The following is a 22,505-nucleotide window of genomic DNA, read 5'->3' as shown; positions in this document are numbered from 1 at the left end:
TTTTTTTAAAATTTTTTTTTCTTCCTTTGAAGATTGTAATGCTGGGTATGGGGCAGCCAAACCAGCTGCCAACATTGCTCTGCTTTTTATTGAAACCAACCGAGAATTCTTTTTAGTATCCTTGCTAAGTGCAATTGTCTGGATCTCTTTTGCACTTGGTTCACCAGGAATATTAGTTAGGTAAGACTTCAAGTTCTTCTTCATAAGCCCTGTGGCACCTATAATAACTGGTACGATTGATATCTCTCCTAAGATTCCAGTTTCTTTTCATATCATACACGAGACCTTGATATTTGGTCTGTTTCTCCCTTTCAGCTCTGTTCAGACCTACATCATTAGGAACACTCACTTCAACCAAGGTTGCAACTCTCTCTCTGACTTATTCCATATAACTTTGTATATGTATGTGTATCTACTGACGAATTCAGAAGGCATCTGTAGCTTTTGGAAGGTTGGAGACTAGAGTGTGGTCTGATCGTGGCATCACAGACAGAACTAAGATCTGCCTTTACAAGACCTATGCACTAACCACACATTCATCGGAGACTTGGACATTGCATCAAAGGCACATTAAATGGCTTGAACGATTTCACCAAAAATGCTTGAGACGTATCTTAAACATCAAGTGGCAAGCACAAGTACCCGATACTGAAGTCCTTATGAGAGCATGTTGCTCTAGTGTTGAGACCCTTGTAATCAGATCTCACATGCATTGGGTGGGCTACCTTGTTCGAATGAAAGATTGTAGGCTGCCAAAACAAAGTTTTTACGGGGAGCTAGAAAATGGCAAGCGCCCTCAACACAAGCCTAGGAAGAGGTTCAGAGACTCTATGAAGAATAATTTGAAAGTCTTACAAATCGATATCGACACATGGGGAGAACTTATTCTGCAAAGGCCGAAGTGGTGAAGGCTTGTACGTGAAAGTTGTGTTGCTCTAGAGAAAAGAAAGTAGGCCCACAGCAATCTGAAGTGAGAGCTTCACAAAGGTTTAATTGATGGTCTTAACCATGACACACAGAACTGGAAATGCAACACTTGTGAACGAGTGCTTTTGTCAAAAGCTGGCCACCTTAAATCGCACAAAACTCCTGTTGAGGTCAACTTTGCACCTATTAGTCTGAACCAAATGATCTGTTTAATATACAGCAACATTTGCAAGTCTACTGCTGGTTTGAGAAGACGTGATTGTTCATAGGAATACCCTTCAACCTCCAGAGGAAGTCAATTCAGTGGAAATTGCTCAATTTGTATGTCACATCTGCTCCAAGATGTGCAAATCTGCGGCGGGAGTGCAGAGTCATCTGAGATGGCATTGACGACAAGATTGGGAGAACTCAATGTGATAGCGATCATCTGGAAAGATGCAGCAATCATCATGTATGTGTATGCAAGCCACTACTACATACATTAGAAAGTAGGAGGACTGACGTGACTTTCCACCTACATACGGTACCTGGTAGTCCTAAATGGTCACTCCTTTGGTAATGACCAGGCTCAGCAACTTTGGTGATCTGACGAGAACCTATGTGTTACCATGATTGTGCTGTCATAATACTTCATTATAGGCGTCACAATAGGCTTCAGAGCACACACAGTATCTGGTCTTACCAAAGGGTCACCCATTTTTGTACTGGCCAAGCTCAATATTGCTAGCGAGAACTTGTGTCAGCATGATTATGCTGAGGAAAATAGCAACAACCAAATAAGTAAAACAATGACACTAATCTTCGTAAATTAAACAATAAGTGAAGATATTGAATTATTTTGACACAAAAGCAAAATTTCAGAATGTTCACAAAAGAATATTTTTAAGCCTGACTGACAGAATCTGTTATCGAGATGCTTGGATGCATTTAAAACTTATCAATCAAAAGAAACAAAATTACACTGAATTAAAACAATTTTATTCAACAAAATAAAATAAATAAGTTTAAATGTAATCAAAATCCTCAGGAATTCCAAACTGTTTGTCAATTACATTTTCTTCAAAAAAAAATTTCTTCTTGATCCAAGACTTAGTTGCAAACACATTGTCTGAAAAGAAAATAACAAGAATGCATTGAAGGAAGGGGGGAAAAGATAATTCCTGCCATTTAAAAAAAAAAACAAAAGAAACTATTATTGTTATTCAAGTTCAAAATTAATCCCTGTACCTGTTTTACGAGTACCTTAATGGAATGTGCTCTGACGAATTCGTAACACATGTACTTCCCTTGACTAACCTGACAAGAAGCAAAATCCCACCCACTTCACTGTAGAGATCTCTAGATTCTGGGAAGCTTTTTACTCTAATAGTTTCTGCTCACAAACTGATAGACTTCAGAATTCCCTCCCTGTCTCCTGCTTCCTTGACTTTACTAACATGCAGAAATTTTAATGTAATGTAAACAGACATCTCACTGTTCAATAATGTATTTGCCATTTTTATTCATAAGTTCTTCTGAATGTCTGACAAGATTTTTAATTGATAGAAATCAAAAACATGAGTAAATACATAAAAGCAAAAAGGTATCAACTGTTCAGAAAAAAAAAATGTTCATTGTGAATCTTCTAAAAAAGAAAATGGACACTATAGACGAAACCCTGACAATAGTAATACTTATGATAAAATGTTTTAAAATTGTCAGGAAGTACAGCTTTTTATTTCATGTGCAAGTGTACATACATTGTTATAATTCTTTGTAATTAATTGCACTAATCATGTTCATTTCGATACAGAAAGAGAAGATAAAATCATTATTTGTTAATTCAAGCGATTATGCATTGCAACATGTAACCACATGGAGAAAGGAAATATTTTTCATAGTAAATGTCCAGTTTCATTATTGTATTATTTAAGCCAGTATACAAAGGTATACATGCGATAAGGGACCACTTGTGAATTTGATATTCTCTAGACACTTCTTCCTTTGGAGGAAGCTGCTTCAGCCCCCCCCCCTTCCCCGGTTAATGGTGCTGGCTATTATACAATGTATCGTTGTGTTAAGTTTACAAATATGACTGAATGGTGAGAAATGAAGATTAAGGTATCTGAAATGTTAAAATTTTCAAAGTATAAATATGAATTGCAAGACATGACAATGGACTCAAAGTAACAGGGTTCTTGTCCAAAATTTCCTCTATATCAAAATTGAAAAAAAACAACATGATGTATGTACCTATGATTACACAAAAATATCATATTCCAAATATGTAAATTGATCAAGTACAATTTTTAAAAAGAAAACTAAATTTTATGAGTATCTTAAGAGTGGACTGTCTTGCCTGCCATTTTGAAAACAATCTCAGATCAAGGGAGATAACTCAATTCATACTAAATTACCACTTAAAAATGAATTTCTTTATAAAAAAATAAAACTACTTGATCGATTTATGTGATTTTTGGAATATTTTTGTTTCGTCACAGGTACGTACATTGTACAGATTTTAAAAAATTTTTGTTTTTTAATATAGCTAGAATTTTGGAAAAGAACTGATAACGTGCATTCATTCTGTTACATCGATAATCCAATATGTATCCATTTATATAAATGCAAGTAATAATAAAAAAAAGACAAAACCATTGTTTTATGTACTTTACTATGAACCTATGTGAAAGAACAATCAATTTTCAAAGTGAACACCTAGTTAAGTGAATGCCTTTTTTTCATTGCAATTTTTTTTTTTTTCTGGAGATGCAGCATTTTACTAGATGAGAGACATTCAGCTGCTATTTCAGACACTCAAAGAGATCTATTTAAGATTTTAACCACCCCATATGCTAACTATAGATTCTATCATTGAGAGAAATGAATGTTTAAGTATGTGAACAGTTAGATTTATTAAACTGTAATTATTCATTGACCGTGATATTGGACTGAACTGCTGATTAAGGAAATTTGTATTCTGTTTAATGTTATTTCTGTAATACATTTTATATATATATATATATATATATATATATATATATATATATATATCTTATCATATAGTTACATTCCAAGATCTAAAGATTTATTTTTATGCAAAAGTTCCAGCATGTTAAAATTTTGGTACATTTTCAACAGATCCATTTTTTTTTATGCAGAAACAAACAAACATGAACAAAGATGTCTGCCAGAACAAAAACATGATGTTGAGTCTTTTAACTTTTTTTTATTCTTGTAGCATTATATCGTCATGTATTTTTTATCTAAGCAAAGAATTTCTAATTTTTCTGAACTGTATATGCATGAAAAGAGATGTGATGGGCATAATAATAACCGTTTGTTTCTGCGTAACGAAACAAATGTGTTAAAAATTTACTGAAATTTTAACTTGCTGGAAAAGTTGTTTCGCATGAAAATTAAATATTTGGGCCTTGGCATGTAACTACAGAGTGGAACAATAAAATTGTTGCCATAGAAATAAAAACATGATTCCATTCTGTTTGATGAAAACATTTTTTGTTGTTTTTTTTTTGCAGACCACCTACTAGTTGGTCAGTTGTATACAAATTCCAAGAGCAATAGGAGCCTCCTATCATGTCTGAAAGTGACACAATGTTCAAAGTGAGATCATAGATACGCCGCTGTACAACTCATGATCTCTACTAATCCAAGTTATGACAACAGGACCATTGCCAGCACCATCAAAATGCATTGTTGGATTACCACAAATAACAGGGACGTGCCAAGGGTGATGAAAATGAAGTTTCTAGCCACGGTTATGGTCTTTTATGTGGTTTCAAGTGAGGGCCACATCATGCCACCTCACATCTTCGAAGTCAGCTTGAAAGTCAACACCAAAGTGTACCTGGATATGATAAAGAATGTGGTGATCCACTAATGCAATCAGGTGGCTGCTGGCAGACCCTGGGTGTGGCAGCAGGACTTGGCACCAGCCCACAAGTCCAAAGAGCACTAGGTTTGCTTCAAAAGGAATGCTACGACTGTGCACCCTTCACTGCCCCCTGCTCTTCTTCCCACCCCTGAACTCACTGGACTACTTTGTTTGGTCACACGTCAAAGACATCACCACATGACCTCTCACAACCTCAAAGCCAGCTTGATCACCACCATCTGCCAAGTATTTGCCGAGCTTCCGCCGATGCTGGGGAAAAGGCATGCTCCGAGTTCCAAACCCATAACGAGACGTTGATTGAGGCTGAAGGCAGCTACATTGAATAGATGTCAGCTCTATTACATAATCAAGTTATCTGAATTGTTTTTTTTTCAATAAAAGTATTAAAATAAAGCTGTAGTGTTGTTTTCTTTAGAGCGACACTTATTGTTCCACACTGTAGACTGTTATTCTTTTATATATTCTCCGTTGTTATATTTAACAGCTTCTAAATAAAAAGGATTGGTATACACAAAGAGTAAAATATAATTGAAAAAAACATTTTACCAAAACAACAAATATATATAGATATTTGCTGTTAGTGAAGCAGGAAGTTATCATAAAATAAACAAAGCTTGATTATTGTAACAATTTTACATACATAGACAATGAGCATTTTTCCTTTTTTTATATCTTTTACAGAAATAAAACTGAATTAGCACATTTTAAAATGGGCTAATTCAGTTATGTATTTGTGACTAAAAAGAAGGAAACAAGAAAAGCTATTTTTCACAACAAATGTCAAGTTTAATAATTGTATTTATTTATTACAATGCACTCAGCATGTTTTGTTTATTTTATGAATACAACATAAACAAATAGAAATTAAGATTAATGTATGCCAAATAAGTATGGATCAACAGATATTTGATGCGATGTGAATTTTTCAGTTCTAACAAGCACAGTTATTAACATATTATAATAAGTAATTCCCCAGAACTGCTAGACTTTGGAATTCCCTTCTGGGATTCTGCTTCCCCAACTGTACTGACATGCAGAAGTTCAAGTGTAATGTGAACTGACATCTTGCTGCCCAACTCTCCACATAGTACCCCTGTAGCTTATCTCCCTGATAGTAGCCCCCTACATCAAAGTGGCAATGTGCCTTGTTTGGGGTGAAAATGTAATAAAAAAAAATGTATGACTTGGGTGCCATCAGCTAGAATCAAAAGCAAAACATACAACTCTCCAACTTCACTCCTTAGTCTCTGAACCATGCCCATACGCCCTGTCATCCTTTTTTTAAAAGATGGAATTGTCCCATCTTCGAAGACAAGATTCAAACAAGGGTAGACGGTTCACAGAGTTTTATAATTGTATAGATAAACAAATCCTTTTATGGAATAATCATTTTCAACTGAGTGGATAAAAAATAATTTGGAAAACATTTTTTTTTACTAACAATAACAATTATCTCAATAGGCCCAAGTATTCATGAGTCTGAATAATTACATCATTAAATAACAATCTAAAAAAAAAAATACATGATAAAAAAAACACCAAAATTAAAAGATTTTTTGCATCATTAAGTGAGAGTGTCCCTTATTTCCTCTTCATCTCAAAACAGATACTTCAAAATATATTTGTGTTTATAAACTACAGTAAATGTGGTTTTATCATGAGCATGCCATCTTCACTCTCCAAGCCATCTTAAACAAAAACAAGTGTTCTACTTATGTATAACCTATAAAAAAAACTTTTGTGGTGACCTCTCACCGAATATGAACTCACAATCGAATTTATCACTTATCATTTTCTTTTATGGGTTTCGTCTTGTGTTATGTTTATTTTTACACGAAAAAATGTCATTTGATAAAAATCTTAAAAACACTAAATACAAAGCAATGTTACACTTAATTTTGTTTATCTAAATGAATTTTTAAAAAAATTATTTTCAAATGTTATAAGTTTTTAATTGAATCTATTGCATTTTGTTCATGAGAAAAAAAAAAAAGTTGAATTCATAGTCTTGAAAAATATGTCCGACCTTTTTAAAACCAAACTATTAAAATGCCAAAACCAAGCTTCTTTTCTTTCATCACTAATATTCTGAGCTTCGTTTTGCCTCAGCTCAAATGAATGGCTCTTTCCTTTCGAAAGAACAGTTTTGAGAACTTCCTGACTTTCACCACAAGTCAAAAATGGATGTCTTACATAAAATCTGTTGTTAAGGTTGCTGGAAAATAGTTGGTGCTAGTTCATACTCTCCTCCCTTAATCTCCAAGAAAAGGAAAAATTCTTTTGATGTACATATCCATGATGGATTGAAAATATCATACACCAAAAATCATGCAAATTGATCAAGTAATTTTATTTTTATAAACAAAATAAAATTTGAGTTTTGTTTTGAAGTGTTTTCTAAAATGATGCAAAAATTTGAATTATTTGGAATTATCTCCTTTGTTCTACAAAATGGTGCCGCGAAATCGTTGATCATCATTTTGCTATAAAATTTCTTTTTCTTTTTTTTTTTTTATTTAAATAAAACTACTTGATCAGTTTACAGGATTTTTGGTGTACAATATTTTCTTTCTACCATGGGTATGTACACCATACCGATTTTTCTTTATTCTTGGTATTTTTGTTTTTCCATGAGAGGGGGGGGGCTAACATAGCGTGGATGTGTGTATGTAAATGCATGCGAAATGATGTTACCAGTTAAGACAAAAAGACTATAAAAAATAAGAGAATGATCATGTGAGAGATGTGGAGCAAAGAACGAGATAACGTTAAAAATTTTGGAGAAACGTGGATAATGTTCACGATCACGTGCAAGGCATGAAGGATGCTCGAGAAGACGATCATATGAGGGAATGAGGAAATAAATGTTGCTACAAAGAACAAACGAGTTGGAGTTATTTCCTATTGTCTTGGTTTCTTCTGCAATTGAAATTACCTGGGCAACGTTACAGAAGGAGTTATAAACTTGTATCAAATAGTTAGATCATTTTACCACCACTAAAAAGTACCTGATTCTTGATGCAATCCTCCACCTATCTTATAGAGTCTAATATGTATGAAGATGGGGAGATGCCACTTAGAGCACTCTTTCTTGTTTTGATACAGCACAAAATCAACTTTGCAATCCAGTGGGAGATGATCTCTTCTCTGCAGCCCCTTTTTCACAGAAAAGACAATCTTTCTCTACTCTATCATTTTTTTCATTGTAGATGTCTAACTGAGCTCCAATCTCTGATTAAAACATTCACAGCAAAAAAACTAGCTACAACCAACACAAAAAAATACCTTCTCTTTCTTTGTGTGTGCACATAAAACCAAAAAGAACTGCTATGAACAGTTTCTTTTCAAGAATTTCTCATTTATGAGATACAACACCAAGATGCTATTTCCCTGCAACATGGTCGTCTTCAAATCCAATGTCAACAAATACCTGTTGAGCTATCCTCTTACATAATTAAATCCTGTTCATCCAACCCAATCTCCTCATAGTATTATTTATCATCCAACCAACAATTTCATTAATCCTTATCCTTAAGTGGCCTTTGGCCTTTGAAAGTGATGACATAAAATATTCTCTTGCTATTCACGGGGGCTACCCCCCCCCCCCCCCGCAAATAGCGAAAAACTGCAAATATTGGATGCAGATTAAAAAAGTCTATGTATGAAATTATATATAATACTAAATGCTTCCCAAAAACATTTTTTTTCTTTGCTCGTTTTAACCTGATTATTGTCTGGTATGGATATCCTCCAAATTAATTAATGTTTGTTTGCATTTTTTTTTATTGAAATTCATCAAACCTTACTGGCAAACAAAATATCGGTATATATATATATATATATATAGAGAGAGAGAGAGAAAAAAATGCTAGCTGCTAGATCCAAAATTTATTGCTATATTCAAAATGAAAGCTTTAGATCTAGTGAGAAAACTGCTAAATTGGCAACACTGTTTACCAGGCATTCGTTTTTATGACGTTATGATGTTAGCCCGGTATACCGGCATATGATGCGATAGGGTTAAGAGCCTAATTCACAAATATGCAGAACCATGAATGGGGAATTGCAAACAGATCGAGGTATATATATAAACACACAAAAAAAAAATCCATCAATAATATATTGTATATACTTAATGGACAACCGACTGAATTGTAAAGTAATGCTGTTCAAACCCACTAATCTGTAGAAATTACAGAGCTTGTGAAAACATTATTACGTACTTACATGTTATGCTGAAACTAGTATAAATTCCAAAAATGATCCAGTAGAAAAATAATTAGAAGTAAAAATGAAATTTTTTGATTTTAGTGATTTATTGAGCTTTAACGCATGTTTTAATGGTGGAGGGTTCGTAAGATGTAGGGGAGGTAACTGCAATTTGTACCGCCATCTTTAATTCAGATATTTGGGACCATATTTGTAGCTGATTTTTTTTTTATTTTAAATACTTCTAACACATCTACTTGATCAATTTTCGTAATTTATACTAATTTTGGCATGAAACATAAGTACGTAATAATGTTTTCACTTGAAATGCGTTAGTTTAAAAGATCACCAATATAAACACGCACTGGAGTTACTATTAACACTTATTGTCTCGTGTATGTTAACTTACATATATCTTTTATAATGAACATGTGACATTGATGAAAGCTTGTAACAAATATTGCTTCATTATAAATCTCACCTGTCCACCTGTTAATGGCTTCTTTTGATGCAATGATTTGGTTTTTGATTTGTTCTATAACTTCTGGATCACATTCACGATAACAATCCAATTCATTTCTGTATTTTTCTTTTTCTTTTTCTTTTTCTTCCAGCATTTTCAAAAGAGAAAGCCGTTCATCCTAAAAAGAAATGAATAAAATAAAATTATTTTTCACTCAGAAATTCATATTTTCAGAATTTTTTATCCCCCCCTTCTTCTTACAAATTTACTTGAAAAAATAAAACTTCTTTTTTTACTTAGTCATTACTATGACATTTATAGTTGATGTTTTTTGTTTTAGTATGCTTTTTGAGTTTAATAATATGAAGCAATCACATAGACAGCTTCCAGAACATTTAATCTCCTTATTGGATGGCTTTCTCATCTGTTAGATCTCTGGGGCTACCTGAAAGCTGGCATCTACAAATATAAGACAACAATTACCAAACATGACTGCTCGAGTAATGGAAAAAAAAAAAAATTGAGAAATCGATTATTTACATCAAATAATTTTATAAATAGATAATTAAAACATTATCATAAATTAGTAGTAGTTTTATAACTTGGTTACATTAATAATTTAAGCAATATTATACCAAGTTAAATTAACTTTTCAAATCTTATTAAAAAATAAGATAAAGTTAGTAAAAAAAAAAGAAGCCTATTCAAAAACAAACAAGATTTGACTAAAAAACTAAGAAAAGAAAACTTCTGGGCAATGCCGAGTAGTGACAGCTAATTTCTATACTTACAAAGTTGAGTCTTTTTTTTTTTTTTTTTTACATGAACTTCACCACTTATCAAGGCCCAATGGCCACTCAGGGATAAGGGTTATTGTGTGTACAGTAATCAATGGGATAGTGTAGTAATAGTATTGGAGAATTGATAAAGTGCCATTACTTAAGGGGGCAGTTCATCAGGAATTTGTTTGTGTTAGACTTGAAGACATCCAGGTTGAAGTCGGGAGGGAAACAGGCAAGCGGAACAGAGTTCCACAGGCATGCAGTTCTAAGAAAGAAGCTTTGTTCATGGAATCTATGTTTTGATTTAGGCACAGATAAGGAGTGGGGAAAATTATTGATGGTGGTTTCAGCTAGTTGGGTGTTTTTTGAAAAAGATTGGCGAGGGGGGGAACAGAGAATGGAGCTCAGACGAGCACTTGCCATGGAAATAACGATAGGACATACTGACAGTTACATTACTACAACAACAATATTTTTACACTCGAAAAACAGTTTTCTAATAACATCAGTTATGTCTATACTATCAACATTTAAAGATACTGCTTTATAAAATGGAATTGAATAAAAAACAAAAACAAATATTAACTATTCGTTTTTATTATAACATTATTTATTTATTTGTATTTAAATGCTAAATATCTGGAGTGCAAAATTTTTTTCTGGTCAGTGCAGTTGGTTACGATCCTTGATTCATTTAATTCTCACAAACAATGCAGAGACATAGCTTTCACTAGTCTATATAAATAAAATAGTGTATATATGTGTGTGTGTGTGTGTGTGTGTGTGTGTCTCTGTCTGTGTGTAAATATTTAACCACTAAATGCTTAAACTACTGGTCACATAACATTAAAATTAACAGGAAACGGTAATCATACACCAAGGATGGTTTATAACGAATAAAATCATAGTTTGGACAGATGAATAACATGTACAGAAGTGGGAAATCTGACATGCAAAATGTTCATTTGAACTTGCCGACATTTCTATTAGTTTGTGCATGCTAAAAGTGGTTTAATTTCATAACTTTCTTATTTATCTGTCAGGTTAGCTTAACTGGTAGGGAACGCAGCTGGGGCGCTAATTATTTAGGTTTCGATTCTAGTTGATTGCAGCAATGCCATTTTTTTTTTTTTTTTTTTTACTTTTGAAATCAGTACTATATATTATGTACAATATAATATTCAATAGAGAATTGGCTCTGTAATAATAACCTGCTAATAAATAATCAAATTAAAACCTATTCCATTAATCATGAAATTTTCGCATATTCTGCAAGTCTGTATTACAACAAAACTTATACATAAATGCCTTTTGCAAATTATGACCAACTTTGAAAATAAATATTAAAACAAAATAAACATTTTGCTTTTTATGTAAACCTTATCTATAAAATGAAGGACAAAAGAAAACTAGCTGGATTTGTCAGCTTGCTATCACTTTGCAAAGTTCAGTATTTGAAATGCATGAAACATGAATTTAAAATAATAAAATTTCATTCATAACATGCTGTAAACACGAAACAAAATCTTTTTCATATATCTCTATCTCTACTCTTATATAAAAGTCACTTTATGCGTGTGTGTGTGAGTTCTTTCCTCATAGGTTCCAAAAAGGCTGAGCCTATCTTTTGCAAATTTCACACAAAGCTAATTTATATGTCTGGCAGTGTTCTTAGATATGTTTTGTACAGAAATTCATCTGATAAGTATCGGAAAACAAAAAAATCCGATCTTAAAAATAGCTTTGCTCTCTTATAGATAAAAAGAATAATTTTTACAGTGGACTATTTTACGTACACCAGCAAAGGGAGATAATGAAATTTCAACAAACTATTTCGTCTTAAAAAAAAAAACAGATTCATAATAATCTGGAGATATAGCTCAGTGGTAGAGCATTTGACTACAGATCAAATGATCTCCTGTTCAAGCCCGGGTGTACCTTACCATTTTATTTCAACTTTTTTTTATTAATGAGTTCAATTTATGATAAAAAAAGAGAAAGGTACCATTTAAAATTGCTGTAAATCATTTCTTTGTTTGCATATTTAAAAACTAAACATTAATCAGCAGTGACTTTTCCAGGGCATTCATCATCAAGCCCAAATATCAGCTGACATGATACTGTAAACAAACACAGACGGAATTTGATGAACAGCATTAACATTATTATTTTTTTTGCTAATTAGTCCACCAGGCAAATTATTCCTCATAATATATAATAATCAGTAGAGGATTGATTCTATAATAATACATATGCAATCAGCATAAATTCAAATATCATGTTTAAGCTGCCAGCTAGTTTATATAAATAAAATTAACATTTTAAGAATTTCCTTATTTACAAATTTATTTATCTTTTAAGTGTGACCATAAAGAAAGGATAAGAAAGAAATTAATTTGTCTTTTCACTTGCAATTTTGAAATAGCTTGTAACTTACTGAAAATCAAGGTCTCTCTAAAGAAAAGAACATTTGAATACAAACGATGAATATTTAATCAGGAAATAAAACAATATTTTTAAACAGAACTATTTGTTACTAGCAGGGGGATCCGAAATTGCCCAGGAGTAAATGAGAATCGATGAATCTTTCACACTTCCAATACCCAATACTTTTATTGTCATTGAAATCAGTGAAATCATCCATTCGTCAATTAAATTGATTGTCTGTTATAGTTGGGAACTCACTGGTGTGCACCGGGAGGAAGCTCACATACCTCTTCGCAATGACTTAGTCCATAATACATTCTAATCTACATTGCTGTGTAGAGAACCTACTGTTGATTTTATGAAATTATTTTGATATAATGATTTGAAAATTTTAAACTGTAAAAGTCAAGTATCATGGTTTAATTGTGCTCTAAACAGAAACATTCATTTCGAACGTTCTCCTGTCATATTAAAGACGCTACTGTTGATTTTATATGTTGGGCCTTTCACCTTGTGTGGTAATAAAACTTCTCAAATGCACTTGTGATGGTAGGCTGTCTAAGGTGTTAACTTTGGTCAAAATCGCCTGTTCCTTCTTTCATCTGATTATTTTGATTATTGATACTTATCGAAGACATTCCGATACAAAACCTATCTAAGAACATTGCCAGATACATAAAGTACATTTGTGTGAAATTTCATAAGAACTGATCCAGCCATTTCATAGTCCATAGGGAACCCTCTCTCTCACATGTGCGTGCACACACACACACACTTACACACACAAAGTTCCTTTTATATAATAGTAGATAGATGATATATAGATATCAAAAATAATCAAATGTATATAATAAATGTTGAATGTCGGAGTCTATAGGAAGAAAATATACTGTAGACACTTTCATGAAATTTGTAACACAGAAATAAAACAGAATCTATTAAACTATGTTTGATTTATTTTTTAGGGGAGTAAAATGCCTACCCTCATCCTTCACCTGACAAATATCTATAGATTAAAAAAAAAACTACTAGACAAATTTTTATGAAATTTGGAATATGAATAATAGATGTTATATGGAATGTAATGAACTGCTATCCCCCCACTCCCACCTGAAAATAAATGTACCCGTTATTCAAAAATCTTTCAATGAGCTATGTCTGATTTATTTTTGAGGGGAGCAATGAGGGCAGAACTCTCGCTTGAAAATAAATATATCCCAAAGAGATTTTTATGAAATTTGGAATGTAGATTTCCAACATGAGTGTAATGTGATATTTATCATTTTGATTGAAAGGAATACAATAATATCATGGAGTCTGTGTTTTTAACCTTAACATTTTTATCTTCTTACTTTCACCTGGACAACACTGGGCAACTTTTTACTGCTTATTTAGAATTGCACTTAATTAAAAAAACAAAACAAAATTACAGAAACCACATGTACATACCCATCATAGAATGAAGATATATTCCAAAAATCACGTAAATTGATTGAGTATTTTTTTTTAATAAGAAAATCCAATATGATTTTTAGTGATTAAAAGTTTTAGGCAGCCATTGTTTATAAATAAAGGGAAACAACTTAAATGGAACACGTACATCAAATCTATTGCCAGGACCGCTGGAAAAATGGTGGGATCTTTCTATCGATCCAGTAGATATCTCACTGCTGATGCAATTCTCTATCTATATAAAAGTCAGATACGTCCAAGGATGGAATACTGTTGCCACATCTGGGCAGGAGCAGCTAGAAAGAACTTGTCCTGCCTTGATAGAGTTCAAAATAGACTTTGTAGTCTCGTAGATGTCCTTTTCTCTTCCCTACAACCTCTATCTCACAGAAGAGATGTTGCGAGCTTGTCTCTGATGTATCGTTATTTTCATGGAAAGTGTTCGACTGAGCTTCAGTCTATGGTCCCCCCTTGCCAAACTTTCACAAGAAACACTCGTCTAGCTGAAAACACTATCAATAATTCCCCCCACTATTTATCTGTGCCTAAACCTAAACGTAGATTCCATGAACAAAGCTTCTTTCTTAGAACTGCACACCTGTGGAATTCTTTCGTTTTCCTGCTTTCCAGCTGACTACAATATGGTTGTCTTCAAGTCTAACGTAAACAAGTTCTTGATGAGCCGTTCCATATAAGTTAACAAATTTACCGAATTTTTATTAATTAATGATTACTATATTTTCCAATTTCTACTGTACACTCTTTAACCCTTATCCTTGAGTGGCCTCTTGGCCTTGATAATGTGGTGATGCCTGTGTAAAAAAAAAAAAAGAAAGAACAAAAATTCAATTGAATACTATTTAGTTTTAAATTTTAATCTAAAATTATTAAATATAAAAAATGATTTTATATATATATATATATATATATATATAAGACTACTTGATCAATTTATGTGATTTTTGGAATATTACATCTTCATTCCATGATGAGTATGGACATCATAAAGATGTCTTTTTTTTTATAAGGTGTAATTCTAAACAAGCACCCTTTATTCTTCTTTCATCTATTTCACATCACTTTTCAGGGGTCAGAGTTTTCTGATATTATGCAAACCCACTCTCCACTTCAGTTCAGCAGTCTCAAAATTCCACTCTGTTCAATCTTATCCAATCATTTTCTTCCAAGTTTTCCTTGGCTGGTCTATCTTCCTGTGATTCAAAGCATTCATACCTTTCTGCAACGGTTTATCCAGGAAGATAAACGTTTCACATAACCATAAAAGCATAATCGATTCATCATTAGGATAACATCTTTGCTGAGCAAGTATAGTGCTTTCAACAAATTCTCCGCCCTAATGTGTTGGGTTTGGTCAGATTTCACAATGACAAATCCATCTGATCCTGGATCTTTCATTGTGCTGCAGATGGGTGGAAAGGTTGCTAGTTAGTAATAAAAGTACAACATAAACATTTATTAAACCTAATATTAAAAACTATATCCACACAATGAGAAATATATTTAATCAAAAGATATGTTTTAATGAAGTTGATATTTTTCTGGATAGCGCAAAAGTTAGTGTTTTGGATAAAAAAAAAAACAATAACACACAGCAAATATGAGTTTATTAACCATTTCTATGAAAATAGCGTCCATTGTATTTTAAATATAGGACTGCCCAAAATCAGATAAACTAATAAATATTCAGAAAGTAACATTGTGCTCTATAGTTCAATACAAATTTGCAGGTTACAATGTGGAATACAATGTTTTTCCAGATCCTGGTTTCGGTATTTGCTCCGCCTTACGATATTATCTGATTATATACATGTGTATTATATACTGTACTGTATTTTGTTACTAATTTTTGATGCCGTATCCCGGGGTTCTACTGTAATAAAATCACATTGTAAGGAACAATATTTAATTTACTCCCTCAGTTCAAAACCTGTTTACAGATAATGTTCTTTTGCCATGTTTCTTTTGAATGTTCCCTTTTTTACCTAACGTTTTGCTGACTTCTTTCTTCAGTGAAGAACTGCTGCACGTCAAAATTATTAGGAATTCCTTTCTGACACCATTACAACAATGGTCATGTATTATTATAATGATATTTAAAGACAAGAGTCCATCAAATGGAGGTTACTCTCATTTTCCAGGGTTGCCAGATTGTTCTTTTTAAATCTAAATTTAGCAAATTTGGCCTCTTTGAAGCAATTTGGTCTTCAAAAATTGGATTTAATGTTTTTCAAAGTGTACGATACGAACACAATAAGGAACAAGCAGAATATTATATACATAGTTATACAAATTAAATTTACCTGTTGTAAACACTAATTTAAATATGTTAAAATAAGTGTCCATTTTAATCTTGCAGCAAGTGACATTGGGGCATACAGAGAAGAAAAATTACCTTTTCATATATTTGTAATAGATTATCAGTTAAAAAATAAATGTAAAAAATGGCCAATTTTAAATTGTAATACTTACACTATCTTCACGTCCTGTTTTTGCATTTGTTAAAGCTTCTGTTAAAAGTTGCTTCTTTTTATTAACATCTTCAATTTTGTCGTTTAGTTCACTGATTTTCCTTTTTCGCTAAAAGAAAAAGAAAAAAATATATTAAAAAAATTTTACAAAAGAAATTACCTCTGATTGAAAGAAACATGAAAAAGACTCATTCATTTTATACTAGTAAGGCTACCCTTCACATTGAAAGTCATAAACTTTGTCTTATCCACATAAATGCGGATAAGACAAAGTTTATGACTTTCAATGTGAAGGAAGCGATCAGGGCTTTGGTTGGATTAACACTGAAAGAAGTCGCTGATTTTACGTATCTGGGCAGCAACATAGTTTCCACAGAGAGAGATATTGGAATTCGCATCTCAAAAGCATGGACCGCATTGGATGGGCTACATTCAGTATGGACTTCGAGACTGGCTGACAAACTGAAAAGGCAGTTCTTCAGGGCATCGGTAGAGTCTGTCCTTGTTTCCGGTGCTACAACCTGGACACTCACCAAAAGATTGGAAAGAAAACTAGACGGCACATACACCCGTATGCTAACAACAATATTAAATATATCTTGGCAAAATCATCCCACGAAGCAGCAACTTTATGGCAATCTACCTGCCATATCTAATACCATGAGAGAAAGACGCCTACGATTTGCCGGTTATTGTCTGAGGAGCAAGCATGAATTGGTGAGTGATGTATTGCTATGGACTCCACGACACAGACGTGCAAGCAGAGGACGACCTAGATCCACGTACATTCAACAAATAGCACACAACGCCAACTGTGAACCTGAAGATCTGAGGCAACTGATGGAAGACAGGAAACTCTGGAGAGAAAGAGTCACATTGGTCCGGGCAAGGAGACCGTCATGATGATGATGATGATGATGATGATGAAAGCTACCCGACGTAGCCTGGGGCAAAAGTAGAACATATTTCTATTAAAACTTCTCTCTATCTCTGCCTATCTGTCCCCTTCCCTATTTTATCCCTCTTTCTCAAATACCTTTCTTTCTACTCTGCCCAGCCCATTCCTCTCTAGCTAGACATACACACAAACAGCTCTTCTTTATATAACAGATTCCTCAAAGAATGAGTCAACATTTTCTTTCCAAATTAGTACATAATAATACTGAAAAACCGACCCCCAGACCCTGATGAAACCCGGCCTAGTTGACTTTTTTTTTATAGCACCGTCGATCGCTTATGCTGCGTCTTTGCCTCTTATTCCATTGTGTCTTACTACTACTGGTTATCTTCAGTTTCAGTCATAAAGTTTGCTGGGAAGATGTTTTATATAATACTAACAGGGCTACCCGGTGTTGTCCAGGGCAAAAGTAGCATATTTTTATTATAACTTCTATCTGTCTATCCATCTCTCTTTTCCCCTCTCCCATTTTACTCCTCCCTCTCTGCAGTTCCTTCTTTCTCTTCTGCTTAATCCACTTCTTCATAGCTTGACTTACACACAGACAACTCTTTTATATAACAGATTCCTCCAGAAATGAGTCGGTATTTTCTTTTCAAATTAATGCATAAAAACACTGAAAAATTGACCCTAGCTCCTGATTAAACCTGGCCCAGTTGACCCTCAGAGAATAAATAATTTATTTTCAAATTTTATATATTATTCATCCAGAGCAACGCTGATCAAGAAAATACCAACTTTGTTGTGATTTGTTTAATCATTTTTTTTTTTTTTTTAACTTTTAGCCAGACATACAAACATACACACAACTATATAATAGATGAATATTAACTGTAATACCCATTCCCATATGTGTTCATAATAATAACACACACTTCATGTGCAAAATATCAAACCCCAAAATAATACAAGGCAATGAAAGGCATCTTTCTATGGTAGAAAGTGTGAAAAGTAAAGATTAATAACTGAAGTTATGGACTTAAAAAAGTTTGAATCTTGTGGAATTAAACTCTCATTTTTAATTTTTACAATCTCTTATCCTAGAGATGATTTGTGATCTGTTGAGTCAAGGTTAATACATTTATTATATAACCAATCTATATAATGGGTCTATTTAGTGTTTACTTGTGTAATGTCATGTCACCCTCCCCCCTCTCGATTCCAATACAATTACAGATTTGGTACTACATTATCGATTCTGATTCTTTATAAATCTCTAACTATTTAGCTATAAAATTGTTATTTTTTCCCCAATTACAGTAAAAACACATTATCTCAAACATAAAAAAACACACTTGTGGGTGTGACCTATAGCTTCTAGCTTTACTAGTAGTTTAAAATAAATACTTATAATTTTATTATTTCTACCAGCAGTGGAAGATTGTTCTAAACAAAATCAAATAAAAAAGATAATGAAAGGAATCATTTTTTTGGCATTGGAAAATAGGTACATATTTTTCTGATTCCGACAAAAACGGTCTTCTCGTGACGACGACCGGTTTTACGCATGCGCCAGATGACGTCATGAACCGATTTACTTTAAATAGTTGAAAAACTGGACAAATTTCATGTACGTCACGCTAGGTCGGTTGATTAGCGCGTTGGTTCATTATCTAAGCATTTTGGGTTTGAATCGTGGTGTGAGATGTCTTCTTTTTTTTTTTTTTCTATTTTTTAAATTTAAATATTGAACCAGTGTTATTTAAGCCATTTTTCACGTAACGTTCGTTTTTCTGTTTTTTTATTTTACTTCGCTTATCCACCCCCAACCACACACTCAAAAACACCCGGGTACCCACCGATTTTTTAAATTTTAATATTGAAGCAGGCTTATTTAAGCCATTTTTCACGTGTTCGTTTTTCTATTTTCATCGTTCGTTTGCCTTACGTTATTTTTTTTGGTGGTTTTTCTTTCGATGTTTTGATTACCCCCCCTTCCCCCACTTAAGTTTTAACGTAGTTTTCTTTTTTTACTTCGCTTATAACAAATAAACCTGGTAATTGACATCGTCGTCATCGTAACGCTCGACGACTCCCGAGCGCGCACCTGTCAATTTGGTTCTTACTTAAATAAATTCAAACATCTTTCAGTAACTCATTCTGGCTGGCCGATTTTATTTTTAAACTTCGCCTCAGAGCTTCGGGTTCGGCCCCCCCCCCCCGGTTTGTTTTTTATTTAACAGCACACACACCTCTAAACACCCGGGCAACGCCGGGTACCCCCCGCTAGTTATTTATAAAAACTAAAATTCCTAAGTTGGTTCTAAAATTGCATTTTACCAAGTTAACATTTTTGATACATATTTGAGCTGACAAAGCAGCTAGATTTCAAAAAACAATGATCATAATAATAATTGTTAAGTCATCCGGTGACTCCCGGTTGTCCATAATAAAACGTTGTTCATTATTTATTGGTAGTTTATGGTACATGTATTAAATTGTCATCCTCTTAATCTCTTTTACTTATAAGGAAACCAGACGTGTGATGAAGACAGGAGCTGTCAGACACTTGTTGATAATGTGGTGGAATGAGGAAGTTGAGAGGTGTATCAAAGAAAAGTGGAAATAAAGGAGTTAGTGGAGAAAAGGTTTAGTGAATAAGGACATATATCTGGCAGCCAAAAGAGCAATTTATAAAGCCCGAGTGAAAGGTTTCCAGATTATTTATAAAGGGATGACTAGAAGAATTACTCAGGATAGCTAAACAGATTGCAAAGACAAATATGAATATTATTGGAGAGAAATGCATTTAAATTAGTAATAGGGTGCTATCAACAAATGAACAGGACAATAGAGATCGTTTAAAATGCTACTATATGAAATTGTTCCACATTAAGTTTTTATGGGCTGAGAAAATCACTAAGTTGCAGAAGCAGAATCCATAGCCATAACATTTCAACCATTTCCCTCACTCTCTATCTGTGTTGAAACCTAAACACAAATTCCATGAAGAAAGCTTCTTTTCTAGAATGTCTTGCCTGTGGAATTCTGTTTCACTGGCTTGTTTTCCAACTAACTATAACATTGTCATCTACAAGTCCAATGTAAACAAATTTTTGTTGAAATGTCCCCTTAAATAGTCTAATTCTACCCAATTTCCACCACTAATGATTATTACACTTATCTCAGTGACCGCAGTTCACTGATTAATCCTTATCCTTGAGTGGCCTTCAGGCCTTGATAAATAGTGATTCCCTTGCGGGAAAAAAAAAAAAAAAAAAAAAAAATGAGAAAGAAATGGTATGGGAAGCTGTAAGCTGCAGTACCCTCACAGTCTCTGGGAGAAATAGACATTAAGATAATCGCAGACTTGACAAATCAGATCCTAAAAGGAGTTGTTCCAAAAGATGGACAACTGTGAACTGTTACAAAGATAAAGAAAAGAGGTGGATCATGTCTTGAAAGTGGTTGAAAGAATAATTGAGCAGCAAATAAGAAGTGAGATAAGAACAGATGAAATTTGATGTTTCAGCAAAATATCACTGATCTCTACAATTATATAAACATAGCTGTGTGTGTGTGTGTGTGTGTGTGTGTGAGAGTGAGTGAATTCGTTCCTTATAGATTCTGAAACAGCTGAACAGATTTTCTTTAAAATTTACAGAACTTTAGCATATAAGTCTGAGAGTGATCTTAGTTAAGTTTTCTCTCAGAATACCCCTGATAATTACCGATAATCGAAACGTATTTTAATTTATCTATCATCGGTAAAGCCATTTTTCCATGCTGTCGCTTAGCAACAATGATAGAACGGGCCGTGAAAATTCTACTGTGGGTAAGTTGATAGTGTGTTTTTTTTTTTTTTGAATGACATGGTCCCTAGGTTCAAACTCTGCATGTAAATTTCTTAATGTTTTTTTCTTTTCATTAACTGGAAAGGAATTTATATAAAATAATTTTATAAAAGAAACAGTAGGTTCTCTAGAGTACAATGTAGAATAACATATATTTTGGACTAAGTTACTGCACAGAGACATGTGAAGCTTCCTCCCAGGCAATTTCAAGGACTTTATTGTCATTACAATAAAAATATAGGAGTGTGAAATATTCGTTGATCATCATTCAATCCCAAGCAATGTCGGGTTTCCCTGCTAGTGTATTATAAATGCAAAAGAAATATCTGTATTTTGCTTTCATGGATTTCAAGAAATCGTTTGACAAGAGTGCCAAAAAGATGTCTAATGGGATTTCCATAAACTAGAATCAAATGATTGCTTGGTGAAAGTTGTCCGAATGAAATGATGCATAGTATGAAACAATTAAACCTTTGCATGTTATGCTAAAAACTTGGAAGAATGCTATGAAGGTAAAGGTCTGAGAGTGAATGTTACCAAGATCACAGTTATGTTAAATGGTTGCAGTGTTAGAAAGCTCCTAAAAAGAGGAAAATTCCTCTGTTCAGTTTATGGAAAGAGCACCGGGTGTTATTCAATCTTTTGTGGTATCTGTAAGCACTGGGTACACAAGAAGTGCAACAGAATTAGAGGAAGGTTGAGAAATGATAATCAGTATGCATGCATGAAATGTAAGACAATGGAGACGGATGAGAACTCCAACGTGGAGAAAGTATATTTGGATGCCGATGTTATTGAGAAGTTTTTTTTTTACCTTGATTATACTATTGGAACATAGGGAGGAGCAGGTGATAGTATGGTTGCAAGAGTGAATTGAGTAATTTCAAGAACTTTCTACCGTTACTATCAGGCATGTATGAAATGTTATGATGTATGGAAGTGTGACGATGACGACGATACAAACAAATGTGGTGGTAGTCTCTAGTTGGTAGTGGTAACAGTTGAATCAGCCAAACGTGTTTATTGTGATAAAGGTACAAGTAAGGGTCCTCACAATAAACACTATTGGAATCAAGCGTAAGGATGTCTGTACATCTATCTACTTGTCG

General features: G+C 33.4%; 1 protein-coding gene across 3 annotated transcripts in view; it reads right to left on the bottom strand.

Moving 5' to 3' along the window:
- Positions 1-1,888: 1,888 nt before the first annotated feature.
- LOC145278062 (meiotic nuclear division protein 1 homolog) overlaps positions 1,889-22,505 on the bottom strand; it is a 42,545-nt gene continuing 21,928 nt past the window's right edge. For all 3 annotated transcript variants that reach the window (XM_080130314.1, XM_080130305.1, XM_080130308.1), the window contains exons 4-6: positions 16,646-16,753; positions 9,513-9,672; positions 1,889-2,035 (exon numbers count right to left, since the gene is read on the bottom strand). In XM_080130314.1, the coding sequence (XP_079986440.1) occupies positions 1,932-2,035; positions 9,513-9,672; positions 16,646-16,753 (372 nt within the window). In that variant the 3' untranslated portion in view covers positions 1,889-1,931. The remainder of the gene's footprint in view (positions 2,036-9,512; positions 9,673-16,645; positions 16,754-22,505) is intronic.

The sequence above is a fragment of the Euprymna scolopes genome, chromosome 1, assembly GCF_053919585.1.
Source record: "Euprymna scolopes isolate OS-2025 chromosome 1, ASM5391958v1, whole genome shotgun sequence".
NCBI classification, from domain to species: domain Eukaryota; kingdom Metazoa; phylum Mollusca; class Cephalopoda; order Sepiida; family Sepiolidae; genus Euprymna; species Euprymna scolopes.
Note: the sequence above shows the minus strand (reverse complement) of the source record. Positions and strands in the feature narration are given on the sequence as shown.